The following is a 25,588-nucleotide window of genomic DNA, read 5'->3' as shown; positions in this document are numbered from 1 at the left end:
TTACCTGTCTTGATTAAGTACCAGTCCACTTATATGCGTCAAAATATGTTAAATATGTTTGGGGGGATTAGGACAAATGATGACATCAGTCTCTTTACGGTCTACAGAAGTCATCAAGATTAACTCATGGTGTATCACTCTTACAGGCAGGGATTTATCCAAAACACTACAGGCCTGGTGCTGTTGTTACAACGCTAACTTCTATTGGAACCTAAGAAATAATTTGATCCGACTTCCCACTCTTTTGGACCATACCAGTAGCCTGCTGGTGGATGTATAATCATCAATAAATGTCCCCCAAAAGCATTGACATGGTTATTCACATTCCGTTTAATGACGATAAGATACCCTATATAACCTTTTCTAACTATAATTGTGAAAATGACCGTAATTGTCAACTTTAATTGTTCTTGTCTGAATGGACAGAATAAGGGTGTGTCTTCTTTGTCAAGGATAACGATGCGTTTCTCTTAGCTCTCATTAGACTGAAAATGGAAAGAGAAGAAGCTTGTGAAAAATTGTAGGATGTAATCTACGTCCATTACTTCACTTTTCATTATTTATTAACTTCTTTGTTCTTTGCCAATTGAGTTGACACGGTGTGCTTGTCTCTGTGATTTGGAACTTTAAAAGTTGGCCAGATCGCAAAGGTGCCTTTCCCTTTAAGATCGCCTTGATGCTATGCGAACTGAACTAATCATTGCTACAAACTTGCCGAGTCCGACAAGGTCTGGGCTCCTCAGCTCAAGTCATGAGCGCTTGTTGCCAAGGGGAAGGGATTAAGCAAGCAATTCATTCACAAGGGATTGGGATACCAACTGCATACAACAAAAAACAAAGCAAAGGTAAAACATGTGCATGTTTAATAGTACTGAAAATATCACTTATCTCAATCTGAGTCATTCATTTTTTTAAATCTCGTAGACTAAAGGGTTACATCCCACGAGTTTGTGATTGAACGTACTATACCGTAACGTGAAGTGTTGAGCGATGTTTTCAGTTCTAGAGTGGAAATCTTTCTAAACTGAATAACACGAGAAGTTTTTTCATGTTTTTTTCAGCTAAATGCATTTGAAGCGTCTGCAAGTGATTGAGAATTGTGGGCTAGACGAGTAGATGGTGGTAATTCTTTCACTCGATTAAATGGGGTAGGCATATGGAATGACATTTTAAGTGTGGCATTGGATTTTTCTGCATCATATTAAATAAAAAAATATATAAATATTTACAAACACATCCAAATTTCATTCAGGCACTAGGCACCAGTGCCACCCATGTAATTTCCATGTAAGCAGAATGCAGTCCCTGTTCAATGTGATTCCACATTGATTTTATGTTTGGTATCTGATTATCTAAACTTCTCAGACAAGCTGACATAGGTTTAAAAGTAAATTCTTCCAATTAACGTAATTCACACTTTTAGATTCACTGCTGAGCTCACAGTACCGTATGTGTTGACATGAAAACATTTGACTGCGCTGATCAGCAACAGGCACCTCTGTTTACCCACAGCTGACACGGCCTCTGAATTCTGAGGACCGATTGACATTGTGTCATCGTCACAGCGGAGTCAGATTGGAGGCTAGGCACGTTGTACGATGCACAACACAACTCAGAGGTTGGACAGTTGAAAAGGGCTGATGAGGGTGACATGCTTGATTGTTTTGCACTGTTTGTTGGTGTCCTCATAGTTAGTAATATAGCTCTGCATCATACCATTTTGTTCACAGTCTCGCTGAAGCTGTAGACAGGAAATACTTTGGCTACAATGATTATGAATTTAAATTGTTCCATCTCCTCACTTGTCAAACTGGTCGTTGAAAGTTATGTAATTAAGCAATAGGCTCCTTGCTTCATACACCATAGAAGAAGAAAACAACAGTGGTGTCTGCGACAAACCACTAGATTTTTGACTGAGTGCTGCAGGTACAATGTTTCTAATATGTGTAGTTTGATAACCCAGTCTTTTTCACTTTGCTAGTTTTTTTCTATAATACTTCCACTGAACAAACTTTCCACTGTGTCATTGCAGACAAAGTAGTTCCTTAGACTCTGAGGACCCAAGTACACAGGATGTCAGTCATTATGCTCTCTCAAAATACAGTTGTATCACAGTTAGACAGACTTATTATCTTATCAGTATTTGTGTTTTTACAGCAATTAGAAATTGCACCCAAGTGACTGTGCTGCAATTGCATTTTGAACCTGATTTTGTGAACTGATTATCATCTCTAGAACTTATTCACACAAACCAGCACACACAAAAACACACACAAAAACACATTGATATAGTTGTCACACAAGGACACATACAGGCATCTTACTCAGACACACACACACACACACACCTACACACACACACACACACCCACGCCCAAACACTTCCTATCTGGCTGGGTAGTATGCAAAGCAAAAGCATTCCCTTCCCATATTGTACAGTTTTTCACATTCACACATAGCAGAAACAGGCAGATAAGGCTTTCTCTGTATGACTCTTTAGATAGACGGACACTTTTAAACAACATCATACATCAAGTCACTGTAAGTGTTAGTCAACATTTTACAGCTTGGGCTAAATATTCTCTGCTGGTGACTGAAATTGAACAATAAGGTTCGACGTCACAAGCTTAGTGTAAGGAACTGCTTCACTTGTCAAAAATGACTAAATGTCCAAGAATGAGTTTATAAATAAACAGATCTTCCACATTCACAAACTGGCACAGAGCATTGCTCCGTACTGTGCACTACTATTTTGAATGACATTTGGCATTTCTTACTAGTCACTATGGTAATTACAGTACCTAACTATAGGTTTACTAAAGCGGGCCTATCATCTCATTTAAGCTGTATGTCTTGTTTTTCCTCTTTCTTATAAGGAAAAGAGAGTGTTTTGACAAAAACAATGTCCATCTCCGTCAGATGTTTTGATCGAAGAGAGAGTTTAAAGATGACTGAGAGAGCAGAGCATCTATTAGCGGGCTGATGCGCGCACACAGACAAACACACACACACACAAGCTTGTACTGTCATCTAGGCAGTGACATAGCTGAGCCATGGCCCAGCTAGCCCGCGTGGAACAAACAATGACATATTGTGTCTTACAATAGAGCCTCACAGTTATTTATATACAGCCCCCCCCCGCACCCCCGCACCCCGCCCCCCGCTATCCCAGAGGCCTCCTCGAGTCTTTTGGCGGATCAGTGAAGGCTTCAGGCACTTCCTCCGATTGTTTGAGTCGTGGCCACCAGTGAGACGTTAGGGACTTGTTAGGGGACATACTGTATCTGAGAAGATGGCGTTGGAGCGGTGTGGGAATCGGAGAGGGACATGGAGACACAGTGCTGGGTTTTGTTGCGTAGCCCACTAGGCCACAAAGTGTGGGAACGGATGCTTTTGCATGTCGATTGAGCTGCCAGGGGGTTGAGATCTCATGTTGTTTCCTAATTTGTCATTTTTGAGGAAGACAGCAATTTGGACACACTGCTTGTTGGTGTTGTTGTGTGCTAGGTTCAGAGGCGCTATGTGACCCATCCGTTACATCAAGTTACTGCTATTCCTACTTGACTTGTGCATTAGCCCTGTTGAAGGGTGCTAATGATGGGGTTGTAATGCTTAACTTGGTAATAGCACTGTGCTCATAAAGATGGTTTGGCAACGCCACACAGGGTTTGAGGCCCGATTACATAGGCCCGGTTTCCCAGACAAGGATTAAGCCTTGCCTAAAAAGCTTTTAATTTGAAATCGTTATAGAATTTTTCTCTGATCTTGGGACAAGGCTTCTTTCATGTCTGGGGAAACTGGGCCCTCGGCTTTGGGCCATTAACACCTTTTAAGCACACTTCCAAATGAGCCATAAAGGGAAGTTGGTGTGAAATTTTGCCAAGATGATCATACCTTGAGATGCTTTTATGTAAACAAATAACATTGGTTCAGTGCCGCAGTTATAACAGACCAGCAATTACTTTGCAAAGCATTATGGGTGTTTTATCATTCAGCCGTCACAAGCAACTCATTGATCACATTATAGTTGGTTTGAGGCGGAGAGCTCTGAGCAAGATCAGAGAAGTATCTTTTGAGGTTTTTGGCTTCTGTCACTGAAAGTGAGGACCTGATTTGAGACATCTCTGTTCCTCTTGCCACCGTCACTGCAGAGTATTTACCAACTGTGATGAAACTGCAACGAAGAGCCTGTCTGCTCCTTTGCCTCTGTGTCATCATCCTACCTCCCCAACTTTAATCACGTGTCATATACTGCAATCCATTGCTTTGAAGTAGCATTTGTCCATTTGGCAATGGCAGCTACTGTAGTTGTTCTTCTGACAGTGTGTTGAAGTTAATCAAGCCTACATGTTAGGACTTTGTGGGTGTCAGAGGGCTTTGTTGTTTATCCTTGATCTGGTTGACCGTAAGGGTGGTTCCCTTCCTCTGGACTCTACAGTGGACTAGCGGGGGGGGGGAGGGGGAGGGGGAGGGAGATGTCAGAGTGGAATGGATCAAAGGTGAAGCGGGAGGTAGGATTAGTGATGAGAACAGGACCAAGGAGGGTGAGAACAGGGTAAGAGAGGGAGAGAGAAAAACGAGAAAGGGAGCAGAGAGAGTTTTCCACCACCATGATGTCAGGGTCTGAGGGACAGCTGTATCCTGTGTTTTGAGCCGCTCTGATGTGCCTCACGGATAAGGACAGTTAGAAAGGGGAGGTAGGAAAGAGGAGGAGTCTGAAAGGGACTCAGTTTGTTTATTTGTTTGCTTCTTTGTGGAGGAGTTTCCGATGGTACTGGGAGTGACTGTAGCTGAATAACAGCTGTCAGAAATAGGAAATTGTGAATAATGGATTCCTTAATGAAAATTGCTTCAGTATCGTATTGCAGATATTGCAATTTGGTTCTGACAATAATTCTAGCTTCAGCCTTAAGTGTTTAGTAGTTGAAGGATGAAATCCTTCTTGCATAATATTTTGAGCATTGACTGAGTGTGACCTATGTGACAAGGCTGACTCCTCGTTGGCAGTTCTCTTCATGTGTCCTACTGAGGACAACCAGCGTGAGAACGTCCCTCGGAGTGTTCAACCTCCACCGTCTTCCTCTTCCTCTCGACTCTTTTTTTAAATGTTATATTTTTTTATTTATCGTATTTTATATTATATTGTATAGCCCTAGTATTTTATTTTATTTTGTTGTACTTTTTCTACATTTTTTTTTATTGTGTTCATTATGTTTAAATGTTCATTGTATGCACCTGCCCACCAAAGTAAATTCCTTGTTTGTGACCACTTACTTGGCGAATAAACCCGATTCAGATTCTAACCAACAAGCACACAAGTGCTGCAGTGTGGACACTGGATTACTGACCGTGTGCCTTGAAAACACGACTTTGTTTCGTTATGTCTTAAGTTGCAGTACAGAAAAGCTCTTCTTCCTCTGTGAACGGTGGTCAGCAGGTCAGAGCAGAAGTTGTGGTCTAGCTTTTTACGTTATAAGTGTGATAGTTCCTGATTGTGGTTGTGCCCGAGTGATCCTTTTTCCACTGTAATGGTTTGAGCCTGTGGTTGATGTCTTTTGGAGAGACAGTTGGTATTTTGACATTCGGTTAGCCCTATACATTGACTATCGTAGATATTTTTCCTTTGGGATAATATTTATGTTCTCTCAGATGGCTGAGCGGTTAGGGAGTCAGGCTAATAAGGTTGCCGGTTCGATTCTCGCCTTGCTAAATGACATTGTGTCCTTGGGTAAGGCACTTCACTCTACTTGCCGAAAGTCCCTGTACTTACTGTAAGTCGCTCTGGATAAGAGCGTCTGCTAAATGACAAAAAAGAAGCTTTGACTATTTTAATTTGTTTTCAACCTAGCTGACTGGGGTTTATTATGTAAATGCACTGCAACAAAATCATTTATATTTTGGTTCAAGTATGAGTTGAAGACAGTTGTCCTTGGCCATAAAAATATGTTGTGAATCATGATGCATTAACACAAAAGTGACTCACATCCTTATTGTTTATTTTTATAGAGAGAAATTGGCTCCCACACAAGATGGCTGCCGTGTAGACAAGTGGTTCCTTTCCAGTGTTAAATTCCATCTCCTTGTTGAGGCCTGACCGACAGTATTCCTCCCTCCCTGTGTATGTGGTGGAAGTGGAAGTAGGATGGGTGGGGTCTGTATCCTCTGAGCCGCCTATTCCTCTCCTGCTGTTTTCCCTAGGTCAGCCTTTATTCAGCATAGTTCATGGGCTTCCAGCCCTGGACCCACCATGTAGCCTATACTAGCTTAGCTTAGCTTAGCATGCAAATCAGAATTCTGTGGTAGCAGAGCATAGACATCTGCTCGGCAAGCTGGGGCCAGAGGTTAGCTGCCAGAGCACTGACACAGGAAGAGAAGGATGTATGTCAGAGGTTTCTTTTCAGCAGCTTCCCACTGCCCGGCTTTCTAACCCTGCAGATATCTACTGCCCAAGGACAGAGAATCCCATCCCCACCACCACCTCCTCAATGACTACAGCCACCATTATACTACACTGTAGTAGAATTTGTGTTCTTGCACGAATATGTTTTCAAAGAGGGAAACTTAAAAATCAGTTTGATTAAATTGAATTGAGTGAACGTCTTGAAATAGCACACTAACAGCCTCAGTTGACTTGCCATTGACTGAAATGTCATCTTCCCTCCTTGTTGCACCGGACTAGACAGACCATACAGTGTGTGACTGTATGCCTCCCACTCACCAATCTGGCACAGAGCCTCACTCGGCCTTGAGATTCTTCTCTCAACTCCTGTGTTGTCAGGCTGAGTCACCAATAGGGACACACACACATCAGCCAAGCCCTGTGAGAAGTAGCCTGAATCCATTAAAACTTAACGCATTCCCAGCTTTCACCGGAAATGTCCACGCAGAGAGCTATCAAAGACAGGACCAACCCCCCCCCACACACACACACCCATAGCCATGCGTACTCACACACAACTCTCTAATACACACACACACTCCCGCCAGCAGCTTGCCTCACCCCGGTTGCAGGGTTGGGTTTTTTCCTTCCCCCCCTTCCCATCTGGACAAACCACCACCACCCTCTTATCTGGAATGCTACTTCATTTCATTCTGACCAACGTTTTTTCCCCCCAATCGATGATTTATCAACCAAACACTTGCAGATTCCCCATTTGCCCTCTCTAAGTCTCAGACAATTACCAAAGCCAATTTGCAGACTAAGTCTTTACGTTAAATTTTTTTCTTCTCTTATGTCTGTGGTAAACAAGGCCTCATGACCATCTTGTGTCCCATCCCTGCTGACTTGAGTTCATGCCTGTTTCAAATAGGAACAATCTACTTACTTTGTCCCATCAATGACATCAGCCTTTTGTTTCCCTATGTGTGATTTGAAGGGGCCTAGAAGAGGGGTCTTGACCTCTAGGGATGAAATGTCACATAATGCCACTTCAGTCCTGTAAAAACAGCACGTCTTTCTTTCTCCAAACATGGCCGAGTCATTAACCCTCTCCTGCCCTCAGTGGGGTCGTAAAATGAGACTGATAAATTATGCACTACCAGTGGGATCAGGACATGCTTGCTCTCACTCCCTCCCTGCTGAGGATGACCCTCAACATGCTGAACACTCCGGAGATGACAGGGTTTTATATTACCTGACATCCCCAACTGAAATGACTGTCTGTGCTAGTTTGGCTAATATGCAGTAATATGTAATTTGCCTTCTAAATCAGCAAAACAAATACCTGAAGAAAGAAAACAGTCACATTGAGTTTTTCTTGAATACAGTAACTTGGTTGTAACACTCAACACAAAATATCAGACTGTAATGTTGATACTTCATGCATTTAATTACTTAAATGTACTCACTGTACTTATTTCTTTGCATCCATTTCAGATGGAGTGCAGTGTGCTCTTCTTCTAGCTGTGTGATGGCCGTTGACCTGCCCGCTGGCGGACCTCCACCTCGTGCCCATGGTCGTCATGGCAACGCTGGATGGCAGCACGCCTGTTGAGACTCTGCTGGCCACCATCCACCTGGAACGCTACCTGAACGCATTCCATCTATCTGGTTTCCTACAGGCCAGGGACTTCACCCACCTGGACCATGAGGCCCTCACCAGGCTGGGCGTGACAGCCACCGGACACAGGAAGAGAATACTCCGATTGGTCAGCCACATCAACCGAGCCAATCAGCATTCAGCAGAGGCTCACAGGACCAATCACCATCAAGAAACGGAGACCAGTCAGTTATTGATCCGTCGCCAGTCTGACTCAGATATTCGCTTGACACTACCCAGACAGACAAACCCCCCGTCCAATCAAAAAGGGGACCCCACCCGCTTTGAAGCTTTGCGGAACAGTTCGGCTCCTAACCTCTCCGCCATGCTAGCTAACTCAGGGTCGGAGCAGAGCAAAGTCATGGTGAAGCCGGTGCCCAAACCTAGAACTGTGTTCTACAGACGTAGAACGACAGAACTGCCCAAGTTATCCTGCCTAGCAACACCAGAGCCCTCTCAGCTAGGGAGGAAACCTTCTCAGGAATCCCTATGCTTCACTGTTCTGGAGGGCTTGAACTCAGGGGAGACCCCCGACCAGGCAACCTCTGCCCCCGTCCAAAGACAGAGCCTGGGGGAGAGGAGGCTGAGTGGCTCCGCGTTGACAGAACCACTGCCCCCTGTACCACCCAGGTTCAACCGAGGGGTCCCCCCTTTGGCGATCAGGGTATCCCCAACATCCTCACCCTCTGGAAGGTCCGAAACTGACCAGGCTGCAACCCCTTTACCCCTCTCCTCCTCCTTGTCCTCCTCTTCTTCCTCCTCCCCACGTAACCATGACGACGACCAACGCTCCTCCTCTCTGTCCGCGTCTCCCCCCGGCTGTTCTCCAGGCAGGGGGATCGAGATGGTCTCAAATGAGATCTACTGTGGCACTTTAGTTGGCTTTGCCCCTGGTGGTGGGAGGAGCCAGGGTGCGTTGCCTGTTCCCCCACCTAGACAAGCACTGGACCGGACTCCGGAGAGACACGGGTACGACAGCAAACACATTAAATATCTGTTTATAAACATTGCAGTGTGATTGAAGCTCTGAGATAAAACTTGTAATTATAATCATATTTCCAAAATAGTATTCATGTTCAAAAATTTTAAAGATATATAGATCAATAAAAATTACAATGGTATATTAATATAAGATAAATACATTGAATTCATTTTTTTTTTTTGTGTCAACAGCAACACTGTGTCCCATCAAGGAGGTAAGTACCATGTGTCTTGTACATTTAAAAGTATTTTACACTTTAATTACGGTAGTTTAATAGTTTCTAATATGATTGATGTGGAGAGGGTCAGCTAGGCTACACACAGTTACCTTTTTTCCCCTCCTCAGTTCCCATTGAGGACCCTGAAGAAGAGATCAGCCCATACTGTGAAACAGTCTTCCTAAATAATTGGCAACTGGAACACTCTGAGGTAAAACCTCAGCCACACCCCGTAACCATCAGACCTACACGCACACATACACACACACACACACACACACACACAAGCTCACACACCAAGCTAACTGTTTCTGTAAATCCAGGTGGAAAGAACAAGAAGTGAAGGTAGAGGAACAGGGACGACACGAAAGGAGGAGGGCAACCATGCAAAGGATCATGGGTAAACCGTTTGACTGGATTTGACCATGTCCATATTTCCAAAGTGTTTCGGACCTCCCATGACTGTCTACGTGTGTGTTTCCATGTCCGCAGCAAAGGAAGGTTGTTGCAGTCCAAGCGCCTCTCCCACGCCCTCCACAGTGATTCCCAGGGCTACTGCACTGTGGGGGAGCCCACCCCTCCTCTGCGCTGCCTCTCCCTGCCCCCCCACCTCTACCCCACTGAGCATGATGATGAACTAACCATCTCCCCCTACGCCAGCTACACCTCGTTCTCCGAGCGCACCGCGCCCATTATCAGTGGCTGGCTGGATAAGCTGTCCCCTCAAGGGTATGCCTGGCCCGCGTCTGGCCTGGGTCTGGGCCAGGGACTGGGGCTGCTTCTTCTGTCTTCCTCTCCTCCCTGCATCTCTTCCCTTCTGCGGAACTGTCTGTGCTTGGTTTCTGTCCTCTCCTCAAAACGCAAGCGGTGTGTCTCCTTCTTCCTGTTTCTTTGTACTTTTCCCCCCTCAGTCGTTTTAATCTGTAGTATTGTGATTCAGAAGTTCTGCGTAGCTGTTAAGGCTTAGCTGTAGCCATTTTGTTTCCTCTCTCTTCTTTCTGACCTTTTCAATGTTAAATTTTGTTTTATCCAGTTCAGTGGTTTCTTTGTATGGCTTTGTCTGTGATGTTTCACTTATCACAACACCATCATTCAGCAAATATCCTCCAGGGACTTTAATATATTATTAGTAACATTTGTATATCTCTGTGATTCTGTTTTTGGCCCTTTAGGAATTATGTGTTCCAGAAGCGCTTTGTGAAGTTTGATGGCAAGAATCTGATGTACTTTGGCAGTGAGAAGGTAACAAAAATGTGATTATTTTCCAATAATGTAAAGATTAAGGTATATTAAACTACATATGTATGTGTGCACTTATTTTCTATTTTTTTCTCATATGTTTAATAGTTGTTTGTAAATATACAGTACATCCCAGTATTTACTAATTTTATCCAATCCCTGTTTTCCAGGATGTTTATCCTAAAGGAGTGATCCCATTGGCTGCTATACAAATGGCCCGGGTGGCCAAAGACAATAAATTTGAGATAGTGACAAGTCACAGGACGTTCATTTTCCGGGCTGATAACGAAGGTAAACACAACATTCACACACACACACGCACGCACACACACACACACCATTTCCTATAGATTGCAGTGTGACGACCACGAACTACAGAGACAAAAGCTGACCCAATAATGCTGACGAGATGAGTGCTAAAACTAGGTTATAGTGGTCTGTGAGAAAGGATGGGTATGGTTTGTGGGGGTACACCCCATTCCGGCTGCTTATGAAGTGTGAAATCTCAAACAAATCATACTCAGGGTGAACTTTGAACTGTAGCTTTTGTTCATTAAACCACTGTTTGTAACCAGACTACTGTTTGAAACCCCTTACCGCAGTTTTCTATGCTGTGTATGTCTCACTTATGCTACAGTTTATTTTTTATTTTTAGATGTCCAAGCGGCCGACCATGTCATGATGCAAAAGCATAAATAAATGTACAAAAAGTGTCCTTTTTCTCTCTCATCCATGGCCTATCAGCACAGAGACACAGGTGGGTGTGCACACTGCAGGAAAGGGTGAAAGACCAGCTGGTGTTCGGACGGCCTCGCTTTGGCACCGGGGTCCACTGCCAGAAGAGCGGCTTCCTCGAACTGAAAGGAACCAAGTCCAAAGTCTACACGGCCATCAACACGGAACAGATCTGGCTGTACAAGAGCGAGCAGGTGATGACAGCCTTGACACGCTGCGCAACTCATCTCGCTCGTTAACCTTTCTCATCGCTCAAGGGCGTTGTCCTCGATGAACATGATTCTTTGAGTTCCTGTGCCGTTGGTTTGTAGGAATGTGGTGCTGTCTTGTGACACAAACTGCCCCTGAAAAGTGACGTGATAGAGATATTATTGTATTCGATGTTTTAGTTGCACTGGGTTTTGGAAAACATTATCTGTTCAGAGTAAAATTACATGTATGCAAAATGATATCCATAATTTCACCCTCTGTCTTTAATTCTGTTTTTCCATGTCCAGTGTTTTAAGAATGGAATTGGAATCACTTTGATTGAAGCCAGAGGAGCTACAATTCGAGATGGCAAGAATAAAAGCTTTGACCTCATTACTCCTTATAAAACCTTCAGGTGAATGTTCCCATCTTCTGTGGCACAAATTATTTGTGTCTGACATACTTGAATAACTGACTGTCACATGTGTCTGAAATATTGCACAACCATTTTAGTTCTGTGCCAATATTTGCGATTGTTCCTTACTTCCCAATCCAGCTAAAATCAATTTGACCAAAACTTACCATACTTAAAACCTAACTTAATTGTACAGCATTAAACAATTACTGTCTCACACTGTAACTGTCACCCTTTGTCACTTACTCCCAGTGCACCTAGGCTGAGTCCAGATAGACTCGGTTCAGTGAATACCAGATCAGATTGTCTAAGTTCAAAAGTTCTAACCCACCCCTGCAGCTTTACGGCTGAGTCGGATCGGGACAAGCGTGACTGGATGGAGGCGCTGCAGGAGTCCATAGCCGAGACCCTGTCAGACTACGAGGTCGCTGAGAAGATCTGGTCCAACCGGTCCAACAAGATGTGTGCCGACTGTAAAGCTATAAACCCAGACTGGGCCTCCATCAACCTCTGTGTTGTCATCTGCAAGAACTGTGCAGGTGAGACTCCAGCTCAGCGGGAATGACTTCATACTAGGAAGCCTGAGAGACATGTGGTTAAAATGTGCGAGTGACAACATTCCACACGTGCAGAGAGGGAGAATTCTGTGCATCATGTGTTTTAGAAGAGTGCCTTTGTACAGGTGTGCCTCGCAGGTGTCATTACCAAGTCCTTCGGTGAGGAACCGCACTGTTAGGTGTTAGGTTCACTTCCCTAATGGAAGGCTACCTGATCCCATTCCGGTTGCCTCTTCCATCAGCCACATCCGAGAAAACAGAACACACACAAACACCAGTGACTCTCAGACCGTTGCATTCCTTGCTGTTGTTTTTGTATCAACGCTCCTCAGCAAGGTGTGAATCGTAGCTGCTAGCGTAGCTGGAAGGCTTGGTGTAAGGGCCCCTGTTGCAAACACAAAGACTCTGTTTGGGGCTGTAAGAGTGATCGCCAAGACTCTTTTGTGTCTCCTTTTCTGCTTGCAGGTCAGCACCGAGGACTCGGGACAATGGTCTCTAAAGTACAGAGCCTGAAACTGGACACCAGCGTGTGGAGCAACGAGATTGTGCAGGTGTGTGTGTGTGTGTGCTGGTGGGGGGTGGTACAGAGGCATGCAAAGAAGGAATTAAGGAACTGTGGAAGGGCAATGCCAGTGGTATTGCTGGTCAGTCAAGGGTGCAGTGTTCATGCTTGTTTGTCTCAAATATATCCATCCTATAACAGTAGCAAAAATACCTATGAATTTCTGTGGTAAGCTACACCCTGTCTTTGGTTTCAGTTAGAATGACTCACTTTTCATCATGAAAGTAAAAGAGTATAATGATCCAATATTTCTTCAATGAAAGGGATACATTAGCCTCCTCAAAACAGAATATAAATGGATGTTCACCTATCAGGGTAAAATGCTAGATGGTGTTATTATGGATGTCATATTGAATATAAGGGGAGTGAGATGTACTTCTTTTTAGCTTGACTTTTGACTGTTACTGTGAATGTTTGCTTGAGCGTGCATTCTTGTTTGCCCATGCTCACAGCTTTTTATCATGCTTGGCAACGACCGAGCCAACGAGTTCTGGGCGGCCCGACTGTCTGCATCCGACGAGCTGGACTGCGACGCCACACCGGACCAACGGCGGGAGTTCATCAACCAGAAGTACCGCGAGGGGCGCTACCGCCGTCCCCACCCTAGCTTCAACACCCAGGAGGAGCTGCTAAAGGTCGGCACAAGACCCGTCAGTCACCTTACCATAGCTTACCATGCCAGTGGAGAGGAGGCCAGGATGTTTTATGACAGTAAAACAGGAAAGGGCTGATATGTGGTTTTCCATAGACTTGAATTCCACAGTGTCAGACCCAGACCCGAAGAAAGATTCTTGATCTTTTATGTACATGGTAACCCACTGTTAAATCCCAAATGACCTTTAACATATTTAAACATCTCTTATCTGTTAACTCTGGTTGCTAGCGAAACACATAAACACTCGGTGACATGGCAGAATGTGTCCCGCTGTGACCACCATAAGTTCTATGTTTCCAGGCTACCAGTCCGACTCCAAAGAGACCATAACGTAGTGGAATGTGCTTTAAAAGAACAGGGGCGACCATAGAGAAGAGATAAAGGGACTGAGGGACATTGAATGGAGGCTGTGTTGGAATTTGGCCTGAATGTCCTGTGGCAGTAAATGCTTTTACTGGTGGGTCTGCTGAATGTGTATTTCCCTTATCTCAACCTCTTTACTTTCCTCTCTCTGTCATCCTCTCCTCCCGTCTCCCTGTCGCTTTCCACCCCCCCCGCCCCCCTTTTCCTCTCTGTTCCCTGCAGGTTCTGTGCACCGCAGTGACTGAGCAGAACCTGCTGAAGACCGTGACACAGATCTTCACCGATGCCGAGGCGGCACCTCTCTGTGACACCAATGGATATGAAAAACCTCCATTTTCAAACTACTACTCCCATGGTGCTTCAGGTGAGAGGCCTGCTGGTCACATGGCGCGCCAAACATTCTAAACCTCCAGGGAAAGCTTTCAAGAAATTACGGCACGGTTGAGTTGAAAGGCAACCTAATGGTGGTCCCAAGGCCATGTGGAACGTGAAAACCGTACAGCAAAAACGTCTAAGTCATGTTTCTATGCCGAAAATGAAATTATGGGTGTTATTTGAGGGAGTTTTAGGCTGTTTGACTTTTCAATGAGGTGAATACAAAGCAGACATTTTTTTAAAAGGTACTTTACTGTGCAAGGATAGAGTATTCAGGCATATAGCACTCTTTGGGCCAGTTTTTTCCCTCTAGCCGATTCCTCTTAGACTGAATAGTGAGCCTGGAAGGGCAGTGTGAGAGCCTTTGTGATAAATGAGTGTGCTCTGTATGCCTGACCAAAGTCATGTCTGAGTCCAACATTAACAGTGTAGAAGCTACCCTGTGCAGGAGAGAACAACGGAACATGAAATACCATGCTTGTTCCCCTCTACTACAGAGAATGTAGGTGTGAACAGACAAATTCACTCGGAAAAATAACATGAATCCTCTCCTCTCCGCAGACCCCAGTGTTTATGACGAGATAATGCAGCCGGTCCTGCACTCTGGCTACCTCTACAAGTCAGGCTCAGCGAACAAAGGCACATTATCCCGCAAAACCAGAGAAGGTAGGCGACTAGACTGCCACCCTCCCAGCAGCTCTGCACTTGGCACAGGTTGAATAGACTGGAATGAGCCTCCACACTGACATTGGTATAAAGGTCTTTACTGAACAAAGTGCACAGAAAATACTGTGTGGGACCGACAAATGCTTACTGTAGGTTGTTGTACCGGTCATTTTATGGTGGAATTTTACTGACACGTGTTTCTCATTTATATTATTGGTCAACTGTTACAACTGTTTTTTTTTTTTTTTTTGTGCTTTTGCTGTGTTTTGTTTAGTTATTTGAAAGAAAATGCAACCCGTTTATGGTATCAGCTGCCACGAGTTTTCAACAGCTGAACTGAAGTGTTTCTGCTTCCCTTCTGTTTGCTCAGACTTCCAGAAGTTCTGGTGCACGGTGGAGAGGTCTATACTGTTCTATGAGTCGGACAGGTGTTCAGAGCCCAGTCTGAAGATCAACGTCAAAGACATCCTGTGTCTGGGAGTCAGCAGACCTGCTTCCTGCCACAACAACACTGGCTTCATAGACAGGTGCTGCAAGCTAAAAAACTCATTATGTGTCAATGAATGTAGATGGGTTTTTGCATGGAAATTGCATTAAGTTTAAACATTGCTAAAACGTTTTTTTTTTCTGTAGGTTTCGCTACACTTTTGAGTTATACCTGACATCCGATAAGCTTTACCAGTTTGGCTTGGAGACTCCTGAAGCGCTACAGAGCTGGGTCAAAGCCATTGGGAAGGTACCAGATAAATCCCAACTCTTTTCCCTGAAGCTTTCATTACTCATTCATATCTCTTATGTTCCTCTCTGTTCAACCAATCAACTTTTTGATCTTAAGATGAGTGTGTAATCTAATCAAGCAATGCACATCATTGGGTGTTTTGAATAGACTTTGGGTCCAGGAATGTGGTCTTCATTGCTTGAACTCCCATTTTGTTCCTATTGTTAAACACTTAAGTATTTTTATTTGATCCTTCCCCTTGGTGTTCCATCCTGCCACAGTTGAACTTCCTGTGTTGCACTCTATTCAATTGCACCCTTTCCTTTCTTCCTTCCTTGAGATGATCACATGATCACTAATCTTAACAAAATCTGATTGGACCAAGCTTGCTTTCCACAGCTTGGCTTTCACGCAGTCAAGTATGATGCTTGATAATACTTCCTGCAAGAAAGGTCGATGGCAAGGATATATTTGAAATGCTGCCTCCACCCACTCTAGGCTGCCACGCCCCTGAGCTGTCACTGCCTGCTGACCAGGGAGTTTGAGCGGGTGGGGATCCTACGCTACAAGGCCATGCTGGACCCCCAGCAGTGGAAGGAGACTTACTTCGTACTGCAGAAGTCCAACCTGTTCATCTGCCCAGGAAGCGATGGTGCTGCCGAGGACATCATCAACCTCAGACGACTCCAGGAGCTCAGTAAGTGGGTGTGTTGGTGGCATGTACTAATTGCTGTTGTGCGACACTTGTGTTTAACGTGTGCGTTTTGCGTTTCAGGCATAGTGTCAGAGAATGAGCACCATGAGAAAAAGGATGTTCTGGTGTTGGTTGAGAAAGGAAGGCAAGTTTACATTTATTCATTTGACTCAAGTTTAAGTTTAAATTAAAGTTTACTCTTTCTATACCTGAAAACAAATACGTAAGTAACAAATACTTAAAGTGACAAGATAATTCCTGGACAGATTGGCTGATGGAACTAACTGAATAGCATTTTCATTTGCTTTGACCCCAGATTGTTCTTTAGACCCTACAGTATACCACCTTCTCTCACCATGCTCTTCCTCTACTAGGACTCTGCATGTGCAGGGTGTGGGTAGGACAGACTTCTCCCTGTGGTATGCAGACATCCAGAGGGCTGCCGGAGGGAGGGGGAACACCCTGAGAGAACAGCAGCTCAGCAGAAACGACATCCCTATCATCGTAGACAGCTGCATTGCCTTTATCACACAGTATGGTAAGTAAGCATTATGAGTCACGCCCCAACTCAAATCACAAATCCTTTTGATTCTTCTAGAAAAAGCTTGGTATTTGTAACGTTAAACATTGATCCAACGGATCCTCAGTCCATGTGTAACCGATGATAAACAGCTATTTGGTGGTAAAAAGGAATAGATGTTGCCACATTATATTTAAAAAAAAAGTTTTGTAGCTGTGCACTTGTAACGAGGGGAGAGAGATAGGAAGTGATGTCATGCGTCTGTGTCCTCTAGGCCTGGGCCACGAGGGAATCTACAGGAAGAACGGAGCAAAGTCCAGAATCAAACTCCTGATGGAGGAGTTCCGAAAGGACGCCCGGAATGTGAAGCTACGGATCGGGGACAACTTCATCGAGGACGTGACCGACGTGCTGAAGAGGTTCTTCCGTGAGATAGATGACCCCATCTTCATGGCTGAACTGCACCCTCTCTGGAAGGAGGCAGCTAGTGAGTTGAACCACGACCATGTTCATCTTTCTATTCTGGACTTTCAAGTGCTGCATGGATGACTTCAACATAATGAAATGTGCTTTGATTTCTCGGCCATCTGTCGCCCTGGTAGAAATCTCCCAGAAGACCTATCGTTTGGATAGGTACAAGGAGATCATCCATAGTTTACCCAGAGTCAACAGGACCACTCTGGCTGCCCTCATCAGCCACCTGTACAGGTCAGTTTTCTCTCTCCCCTGTGAACTTAAAAATGTACATATTTTCAGTTTTTTTTTAGAGGGATATTTCAACCTGAGACAAATGCATTACCTACTCATACAATGTGAACCGCATTAACTGCAGTAGGTGATATGCAGCAGGTAATTACATGATCTTCTCTGTTCTTCTCTCTGCCCCAGGGTCCAGAAGTGTGCTGATCTGAACCAGATGTGCACCAAGAACTTGTCCCTGCTCTTCGCTCCAAGCCTTTTCCAGACCGATGGAAAAGGAGAGCATGAGGTTAAGATTGTAGAGGACCTCATAGACAACTACCTGTATGTATTTGATGTGAGTATGGGAATGCTAGACACACAACTTACGCCATAGATTGTTCATAACAGATTGTTGAAACATTCATGACAGCTTTTACATGTTCATGTCACTTATTGTCATTTTGCCACAACAGTGGAACAGTATGGGAAGGCATGCTAAGTATACTTGATGTATGATTGTGTGGAATTCAGATAGATGAGGAGCAGCAGACCCAGATTGAGCTGGAGATCAGTCTCATCACCACCTGGAAAGACACTCAGGTAAGAGCTGGTTGTCTAAGTGAAGGAGGGGGAGCGCAGTATACAGAATCAATCATTTTTAAGGGCCTTGTGTAAGTTTGTTATGTTTCTGCAATGACTCCTTTGTGTCACAGCTGTCCCAGGCAGGGGACTTGATCATTGAAGTTTATTTGGAAATGAAGATACCAGACTGCTGTATCACACTCAAGGTAAACACATAAAAGAATACGGTTTTGTTAAAGGTTCATTTAATAAAAATGTGCAGTTACATTCCTAGCCACATGGTGGCGCATCCCATCTATTTTTCAAACCTTTCAAAACAATTTTCAAAATTTTTATAGAAAATATATATTTGTTCAAGTTAGTTGCGATCCCTGGCCTCACCTGAAATGTGTTGTCCTGACAGGTTTCTCCTACAATGTGTGCTGAAGAGCTGACCAACCAGGTGCTGTACATGAGGAACGTGCCTGCCGGGGAGAAGGATGTCTGGATGACGTTTGAGGCCATAGAAGACGGACAGCTGGGTGAGCACTCAATTTTCTTTTTCTGGCCAAGGCTTAAAAAAAAATATATATACTGAAAATAACATGGAGCTAGCAAAACTTTAAAAAGCCAATAGCATGGCCCTACACCAGGGGTGTCCAATCCTGGTCCTCGAGGGCCGCTGTCCTGCATGTTCTAGATGTTTCCCTGCTCCAGCATACCTGATTTAAATGAATGGTCATTACCCGGCTTCCACAGAGCTTGATAACAACCCATTCATTTGAATCAGGTGAGCTGGAGCAGGGAAACATCTAGAACATGCAGGACATGCCCTATGGTTATGCATTGGCCTGGTATGAACTGAGATTAGATTTGGAGAAGTAAGACAGACTCGTGCGATGGAAAATGACTGAGACTGTTTCTTATTTAAAACACTTATTTTTACCATTGGCTTGTTCAAGTTGGTTTTATTGAACCCAGATAGTAATGATAAATAATATGTGAGAAAGAATCAATTTGGTGTACATTCATGCCATGTTGCTGAGGCAAATTATGGAATTATGTGGAACTGAATAAACACTTTTGGCTGTGGAAAGACATAACCAAGACAGTGTGGGATCCACAGCCTTAGCACCATTAGATGCTATATTATTGTCTTTTCACCCTAGAACGACCACTGCACCCCAAAGAGAAGGTTCTGGAGCAGGCCCTGCAGTGGTGTAAGATGGCTGACCCAAGCTCCGCTTACCTGGTGGTCAAGAGGGTACCCAGAGGAGAGGGGATCAACCTCCTCACTTGTAAGTAAAGACGAAGCAATAGAAGTAAAACATTGAAGTCTGTCAACTTGCCCAAACACAGAACAAGTGATTATTATACAGTAAATGCATTACATTCATGCACTCATAATAAATTATCCAAAGGAAATTGTATTCTAGCGTCTATGGGGCCTGGAAAAGTGCTTTTGTTTACGTGATAAGATAAGATTATTAACATTATTTTATTTTATTATTGTGGGTTACAGCATACCAGAACGAGATCATGAAAATAGGGCTACTGAAGTGCCGAGAGGAACCGCCCAAGCTCCTCCAGGGGAACAAGTTTCAGGAGCGCACCTTCCAGATCAAGGACCACAAGCTGCTGCTGCTCAAGGACAAGAAGGTACAGCAGCCTGGGTGGTGCTCAGCATCCAGGCAGGTCTGGGAGGAGGCAGCCTGGGTGGTGCTCAGCCTCCAGGCAGGTCTGGGAGGAGGCAGCCTGGGTGGTGCTCAGCCTCTAGGCAGGTCTGGGAGGAGGCAGCCTGGGTGGTGCTCAGCCTCCAGGCAGGTCTGGGAGGAAGCAGCCTGGGTGGTGCTCAGCCTCCAGGCAGGTCTGGGAGGAGGCAGCCTGGGTGGTGCTCAGCCTCCAGGCAGGTCTGGGAGGAGGCAGCCTGGGTGGTGCTCAGCCTCCAGGCAGGTCTGGGAGGAGGCAGCCTGGGTGGTGCTCAGCCTCCAGGCAGGTCTGGGAGAAGGCAGCCTGGGTGGTGCTCAGCCTCCAGGCAGGTCTGGGAGGAGGCAGCCTGGGTGGTGCTCAGCCTCCAGGCAGGTCTGGGAGGAGGCAGCCTGGGTGGTGCTCAGCCTCCAGGCAGGTCTGGGAAGAGGCAGCCTGGGTGGTGCTCAGCCTCCAGGCAGGTCTGGGAGGAGGCAGCCTGGGTGGTGCTCAGCCTCCAGGCAGGTCTGGGAGGAGGCAGCCTGGGTGGTGCTCAGCCTCCAGGCAGGTCTGGGAGGAGGCAGCCTGGGTGGTGCTCAGCCTCCAGGCAGGTCTGGGAGGAAGCAGCCTGGGTGGTGCTCAGCCTCCAGGCAGGTCTGGGAGAAGGCAGCCTGGGTGGTGCTCAGCCTCCAGGCAGGTTTGGGAGGAGGCAGCCTGGGTGGTGCTCAGCCTCCAGGCAGGTCTGGGAGGAAGCAGCCTGGGTGGTGCTCGGCCTCCAGGCAGGTCTGGGAGGAAGCAGCCTGGGTGGTGCTCAGCCTCCGGGCAGGTCTGGGAGAAGGCAGCCTGGGTGGTGCTCAGCCTTCCACCTCCTCTTCTCTGCCCATAGTTTTTATGTTGTGTGGTTGGTGGGACTCATGGAAAAAGGTTGTTGAGTAAAGCAAAAAAAATGTGGGTAAAAAAAGAGACAGCCTACTTTCTAAGGGCACTATAACTCATGTTGTTTCACAAGCAAAGCAAATGAGGTCAGTGTTTCTGTACTTGCAGAGCATCAAGCCTGAAAAGGAGTGGGCACTAAAATCAATGAAAATCTACATTGGAATCCGGAAAAAGCTGAAAGCTCCATCAAAGTAAGAACGATTCTATTGTGTTTTGCCTGAGAATTCCCAATGTCCTGTCCAGTCATTCTTCACTCATGGAAATGTACAAAAATGCATGTTATTTTACTCTTTGTTTTAGATGGGGGGTTACAATAATGATGGATAAACACCAACTGTAAGTAGCATCAAACTTTTGCTTTTTTTGGCAAAACAATCTTTAGTTCAGAGCTAGAAAAAACTCAAGTTAGTTGAAAATATTGAAAAAGTTGTTCTGGTACATAATGCTTATTTTCCCTGAGGATGTGCTCTGATTTCCTCATTGTGTATACAGTATTTGAGGTCATCTTACCTGAAATAGACCGTTATGTAAGTGGTGTGTATTGTTAGGCAAGGGTTTGTGATGTGTAGTGTTGGGGTCTGCCCCTCCACACCCGTTTCAATAGAAAGCTAATCACTGCTTTGTGCCTCCTCCGGCCCCTCTTTCTCTTCTATTTCATCCCCTCCAGGTACCTGTGTTGTAACTCAGAGACTGACCTCTGGGACTGGATAACTAGTTTCCTCAAAGCACAGGTGTGTGTCCGTGTGGGTGTGAACATGCATGTGTTAGTGTATGCTTCTGGTTCCTCCTTGTTCTGCCACATTCGCATCCCTATCCTCACGTATTCTGTGTACCAGAGTTGAAGTTCTCACTTATCTCCATCCATTACATTTACATTTAGTCCTTTAGCAGACGCTCTTATCTAGAGCAACTTACAGTAAGTACAGGGACATTCCCCCCCCCCCCGAGGCAAGTAGGGTGAAGTGCCTTGCCCAAGGACACAACGTTATTTGGCACGGCTGGGAATCAAACCAACAACCTTCTGATTCATGGCCCGACTCCCTAACCGCTCAGCCATCTGACCCCCTGATCTGAAATCCATTCACCTATCTCTACCCCCCCAACCCCCCACCTCCTTTTCCTCCTCCTGGCAGAACGATGACTCCCGGCCCCCTGTGTTGCGGCGCCACTCCTCCTCTGACATCTCCAAGCAGAAGTTTGGCACCATGCCGCTCGTGCCCATCCGCGGGGACGAGAGCAACTCCACCATGCTCTCAGCCAATCAGACCCTGGTACGTTGGAAGAGTCGGGACACATTCTTTCTGCTCAGATTTCCACATGAAGCCTCAGAGGTTAAGACTCTCCATCTTGTATTTTTGTTTTGCCTACAGAGGAAGTTACACGCCAGAAGGACACTCTCCATGTTCTTCGTAAGTATCTCTGTCTCGTTCTCTGTTCGGCCTCTAATTTTAATGGTCACACATTGTTTTGGTCGTTCACTTCAACAATACCACAATGCGTTCTCAAAAGTCAAGGCAGGTCAAGTAACAAGTAAAAACATGTCAATATGACCAAATTACCAAAAATACAAAACTTCAAACTCTGTTCTGCATCATCTGCATTTCAAAAACACTTTTTTACAAGTGTCCCACTTTAAGAAGCATGTTTCCTCATGATAGATTTCTATCAGCCAAACCTTTCCCCCTCCCTTTCCTGTTGGAAGCCTCTACGTCCTGATATGACACCACCAGGATGTAGGGGTATGTTTGATGTGGGGACAACAGGACGCGTAGGAAGAAGAGCTGGTTTCTAGATTGTTCTGCAGCATTGTGCTGCTTGTCTTGAGGCTGACCTCGGAGATTAGTCAACAACCTTCCCCACCCAACCCTCACTTGTGTGTTTTCAGACTAATTAGCGGGGTATGGGTGTGTGGTGTTGCTACCTGTCCCAGCCCCAATCACATTTACAAAGGGAGTTTCCTGGAGTTTTGATCTTTTGTGCTCAGCCAATGAGGTGATTATCTCAGTGTTGTCACTATGATACTACAACAATAGCCCACCTGCAGCAGAGGAAGCCTGTTGTTTCTTGAACTGTAAAACCTGTGTTTTTGTCATTAAAGGCATAGTCTGCGCAAAGTACTTCTCAATATGTGAGAGTAATAATCAGTGATTGATGACGTGTTTGCATGCTGCCTTTAAAGCACAGCTGTCACAGTGTGCAATATTGTCTTTTATGCCGTTGACTACACTGTAAATTCGAATGGATTTCTCCACTTCAAATAAATCTGACAGAAAACAGACGCTGATGGACTCATGGATCTCATGGCGTGGGTAGCCCCACTTTGGGTTGTATGATCTTGTGGTAACCGCCCGTCTCTCCTCCGCGCTCCAGCCCATGAAGGTGCAGCAGGACTCGTTTGAGGAGCGTGCAGAGACTCCTCCCCCTCCGGAGCCGCTCTACGAGGAAGTGGGTGACTTTGGCCTGCAGGTGCTCAAGTCTCTAGAGACCAGCTTCCTGTCCAGCGCTGCCTCCGAGACCCAGGAAGTCCTCGACCGGCCCCTGTCCCTCTCCCTGCTCCCCCTCAAGACGGCCTCCCTGGACCGCATGATCGGGCCCAACCCTGTTCACATCCTGGAAGGAGGGAGTGGCCTGATGCCCCTTGCTGGTGGCTCATTAGACACCCTGGTGTCAGGAAGTGACGACGACCCCTGCCACAGCCCAGAAAGTGGGTCCTGTTCCCACCGATCCCAGACGGAGATGCAGTTACCTCCGGTGGCCAGAAGGAGGCAGCAGCAGGGGGTTTGCACCCCTTCTCAGGAGCTGTTGCTGCAGCAGCTCTCCTCTGTCTTCACCAAGAAGACTGAGCCGGAGGATACACCTCACGGTGTTAACCACAGCTGAAGGAGGAAGTGCAAAACACGTGCGATAGTTGTCCAGTTGAATCCAGAAATGCCAGGGTATTTCCATGAGCTTTTGATTCAGCCGAACAGTCACTTCCTTCATTCAACTCATCACAGTATTCTGTGAAGATTCATATTTTATTGGTTTAGATTTGACTAAATACAGGGGACATACATACACATACACGTACACACAAACGTACACAAATGCACATATACATAGTGGACTTTACTCTCCATGCCAACCAGATTTGGTTAGTTGAAAATTAATGTAATTTTAGTGTTGAAAACGCAGCTTCCTCATGTATGATAGCAGTCTATAACACCTGACCTTTTTTGCTTATTAAATATTTTGTCATGCTTTTATAATGTGCTGTTCAAGAATAGGAAGACGGACATTTGGCAATGCTAACCCTGCTATATGCTTGTTTACAATACAGCTGTCCACATATAGACGCTGGTATAGTTAAACTAAAAGTACTTTTGGAGTAGAGTTACTATGTGTATTTCATATAATTCCTCAATTGTCAAGTATATAGTATTCCAAAATGAATTAGTCTTATTTTAATGTGAAACATGTTCCAGGTTTTTTTTTTCTTCATATTAATTTATTTCTAGAATATTTAATCAATTTTTTTATTATGATTTTTTTACTGTGAAAGAGGTGAGTTTTAACTTTGCCCTCACAGCAACCTTACTGTGTTGCAGCACTAGATGGCAGTGTAGATTCACAAACAGGTCAATGGACACAGTAGTGAAGAAGTATTAGTATTCCCCATGAATCTAAGTTTCTATATAAAGGTGAATTATTGTAAAGATTATATATATGACCAAATATATGGAATATTCTATCAACAATATTATGTTAATCCCTAAACCAATGATGTGTTCCAACATACTTGTGGTTCTTTCGATGTGGTATTAAATTGACCCCTTCATACCACTCATCTCAAACTATGTAACTGTAAATATTGTATAATGTCCTGTATATGCCTGCCATTTCAATCTTCATCTCACAGTATTTTGCATTTGTTACAGAGTGTGTTGAACTCATTAAGGAGTAGATTAAATGTGATACTGTTTAGAGTTTAGGATCTCTTTGTCTTTTTTCAACAACAACAAAAAAACATTATCTTCGAATATGACACAGGGTCATATTCGATGAAAACGTCTTTTTATTGTCACAAATCGCACCTCAATGGGCAATTATTTAATCTCTTAAACCAAGAGTAACTAATACTATGGTGATCCATATCGAGCATCAACATACCTTGGCTCTGTTGCTCAGTGTAATAATTTGACACTTGTTTGCGCCCTTAGACACTTGACGGCTTGTGAAATCTGACACATTCAAATGTATAGTTTTTGTAGTATGAACTTAGAAGATAAAAGAAACAGCAGAAAAGAAATGCAGATTAAATCAATATCAAATTTAAATTGGAACATTGAAAAAGTGAATTTATTAAGGGTCCACCAGCAACTTCTCTCAACAATGGTATATGTGTATTTGAATTATCTATCCATTATAATTAGTTATAGATACTACATTTAAGGCTCACATTCTACTTATCAGTGGTCAGAAGGATCTAGAAAACAATAGACTTCTAGCCTTTGCCCCTGAAATCTCCTTAAATCAGTTAGTCCAAGTCATCTTGGCTGGCAAATCACCTTTTAGTGTAATCTTTTTATCCAGGCTTTTAACAGGACACCCCCAAAGTAAAGTGATCGCTGAAAAGTGTTAATGCTTGTTCTTTAAGTGACACTTTACCCTGGGGTGAAACCGGACTTAAAATATGTACATTGGTTTAAATACATCCAAAAGGAGTTTGCATAGTGACCGTTGAACATTTTGCCTAAAATAATTGCCTAAATGAGTTTAAAGGTAGAAAATGCTTTTGTTTTTTTTGTTTGATGTCAAG

General features: G+C 44.7%; 1 protein-coding gene across 2 annotated transcripts; it reads left to right on the top strand.

Annotated features, from left to right (window-relative positions):
• Window positions 1–499: 499 nt before the first annotated feature.
• arap3 (ArfGAP with RhoGAP domain, ankyrin repeat and PH domain 3) lies at window positions 500–24,758 on the top strand. 2 transcript variants are annotated; one of them, XM_084668807.1, is made up of 34 exons: window positions 500–845; window positions 7,877–9,008; window positions 9,213–9,235; window positions 9,367–9,449; window positions 9,562–9,638; window positions 9,731–9,967; window positions 10,411–10,480; window positions 10,648–10,768; window positions 11,222–11,406; window positions 11,710–11,816; window positions 12,156–12,355; window positions 12,839–12,924; window positions 13,388–13,570; window positions 14,176–14,317; window positions 14,890–14,994; window positions 15,365–15,521; window positions 15,628–15,730; window positions 16,211–16,409; window positions 16,488–16,551; window positions 16,781–16,944; window positions 17,201–17,413; window positions 17,529–17,634; window positions 17,815–17,962; window positions 18,139–18,207; window positions 18,321–18,395; window positions 18,593–18,710; window positions 19,338–19,466; window positions 19,691–19,827; window positions 20,899–20,981; window positions 21,091–21,126; window positions 21,458–21,521; window positions 21,924–22,061; window positions 22,161–22,199; window positions 23,161–24,758. In XM_084668807.1, exons 2-34 carry the CDS (start codon window positions 7,954–7,956, stop codon window positions 23,668–23,670), a joined length of 5,226 nt encoding a protein of 1,741 aa, XP_084524933.1. In that variant the 5' UTR covers window positions 500–845; window positions 7,877–7,953; the 3' UTR covers window positions 23,671–24,758. The 2 variants fall into 2 exon arrangements, with proteins under 2 accessions (XP_084524933.1, XP_084524941.1); XM_084668815.1 differs by lacking the exon at window positions 23,161–24,758 and adding an exon at window positions 23,061–23,152.
• The last annotated feature ends 830 nt before the right edge of the window (window positions 24,759–25,588 follow it).

The sequence above is a fragment of the Hypomesus nipponensis genome, chromosome 1 (genome assembly GCF_054491055.1).
Source record: "Hypomesus nipponensis isolate SF chromosome 1, ASM5449105v1, whole genome shotgun sequence".
Lineage (NCBI taxonomy): Eukaryota > Metazoa > Chordata > Actinopteri > Osmeriformes > Osmeridae > Hypomesus > Hypomesus nipponensis.
Note: the sequence above shows the minus strand (reverse complement) of the source record. Positions and strands in the feature narration are given on the sequence as shown.

Bases quoted from the DNA above. Each gene is read 5' to 3' on its own strand.
- arap3 (XM_084668807.1), top strand. From the start codon at position 7,954: ATGGTCGTCATGGCAACGCTGGATGGCAGCACGCCTGTTGAGACTCTG. The intron at 12,356-12,838 runs GTGAGACTCCAG...TTCTGCTTGCAG, and splicing joins CATCTGCAAGAACTGTGCAG to GTCAGCACCGAGGACTCGGG. The intron at 17,635-17,814 runs GTCAGTTTTCTC...TCTCTGCCCCAG, and splicing joins CTCATCAGCCACCTGTACAG to GGTCCAGAAGTGTGCTGATC.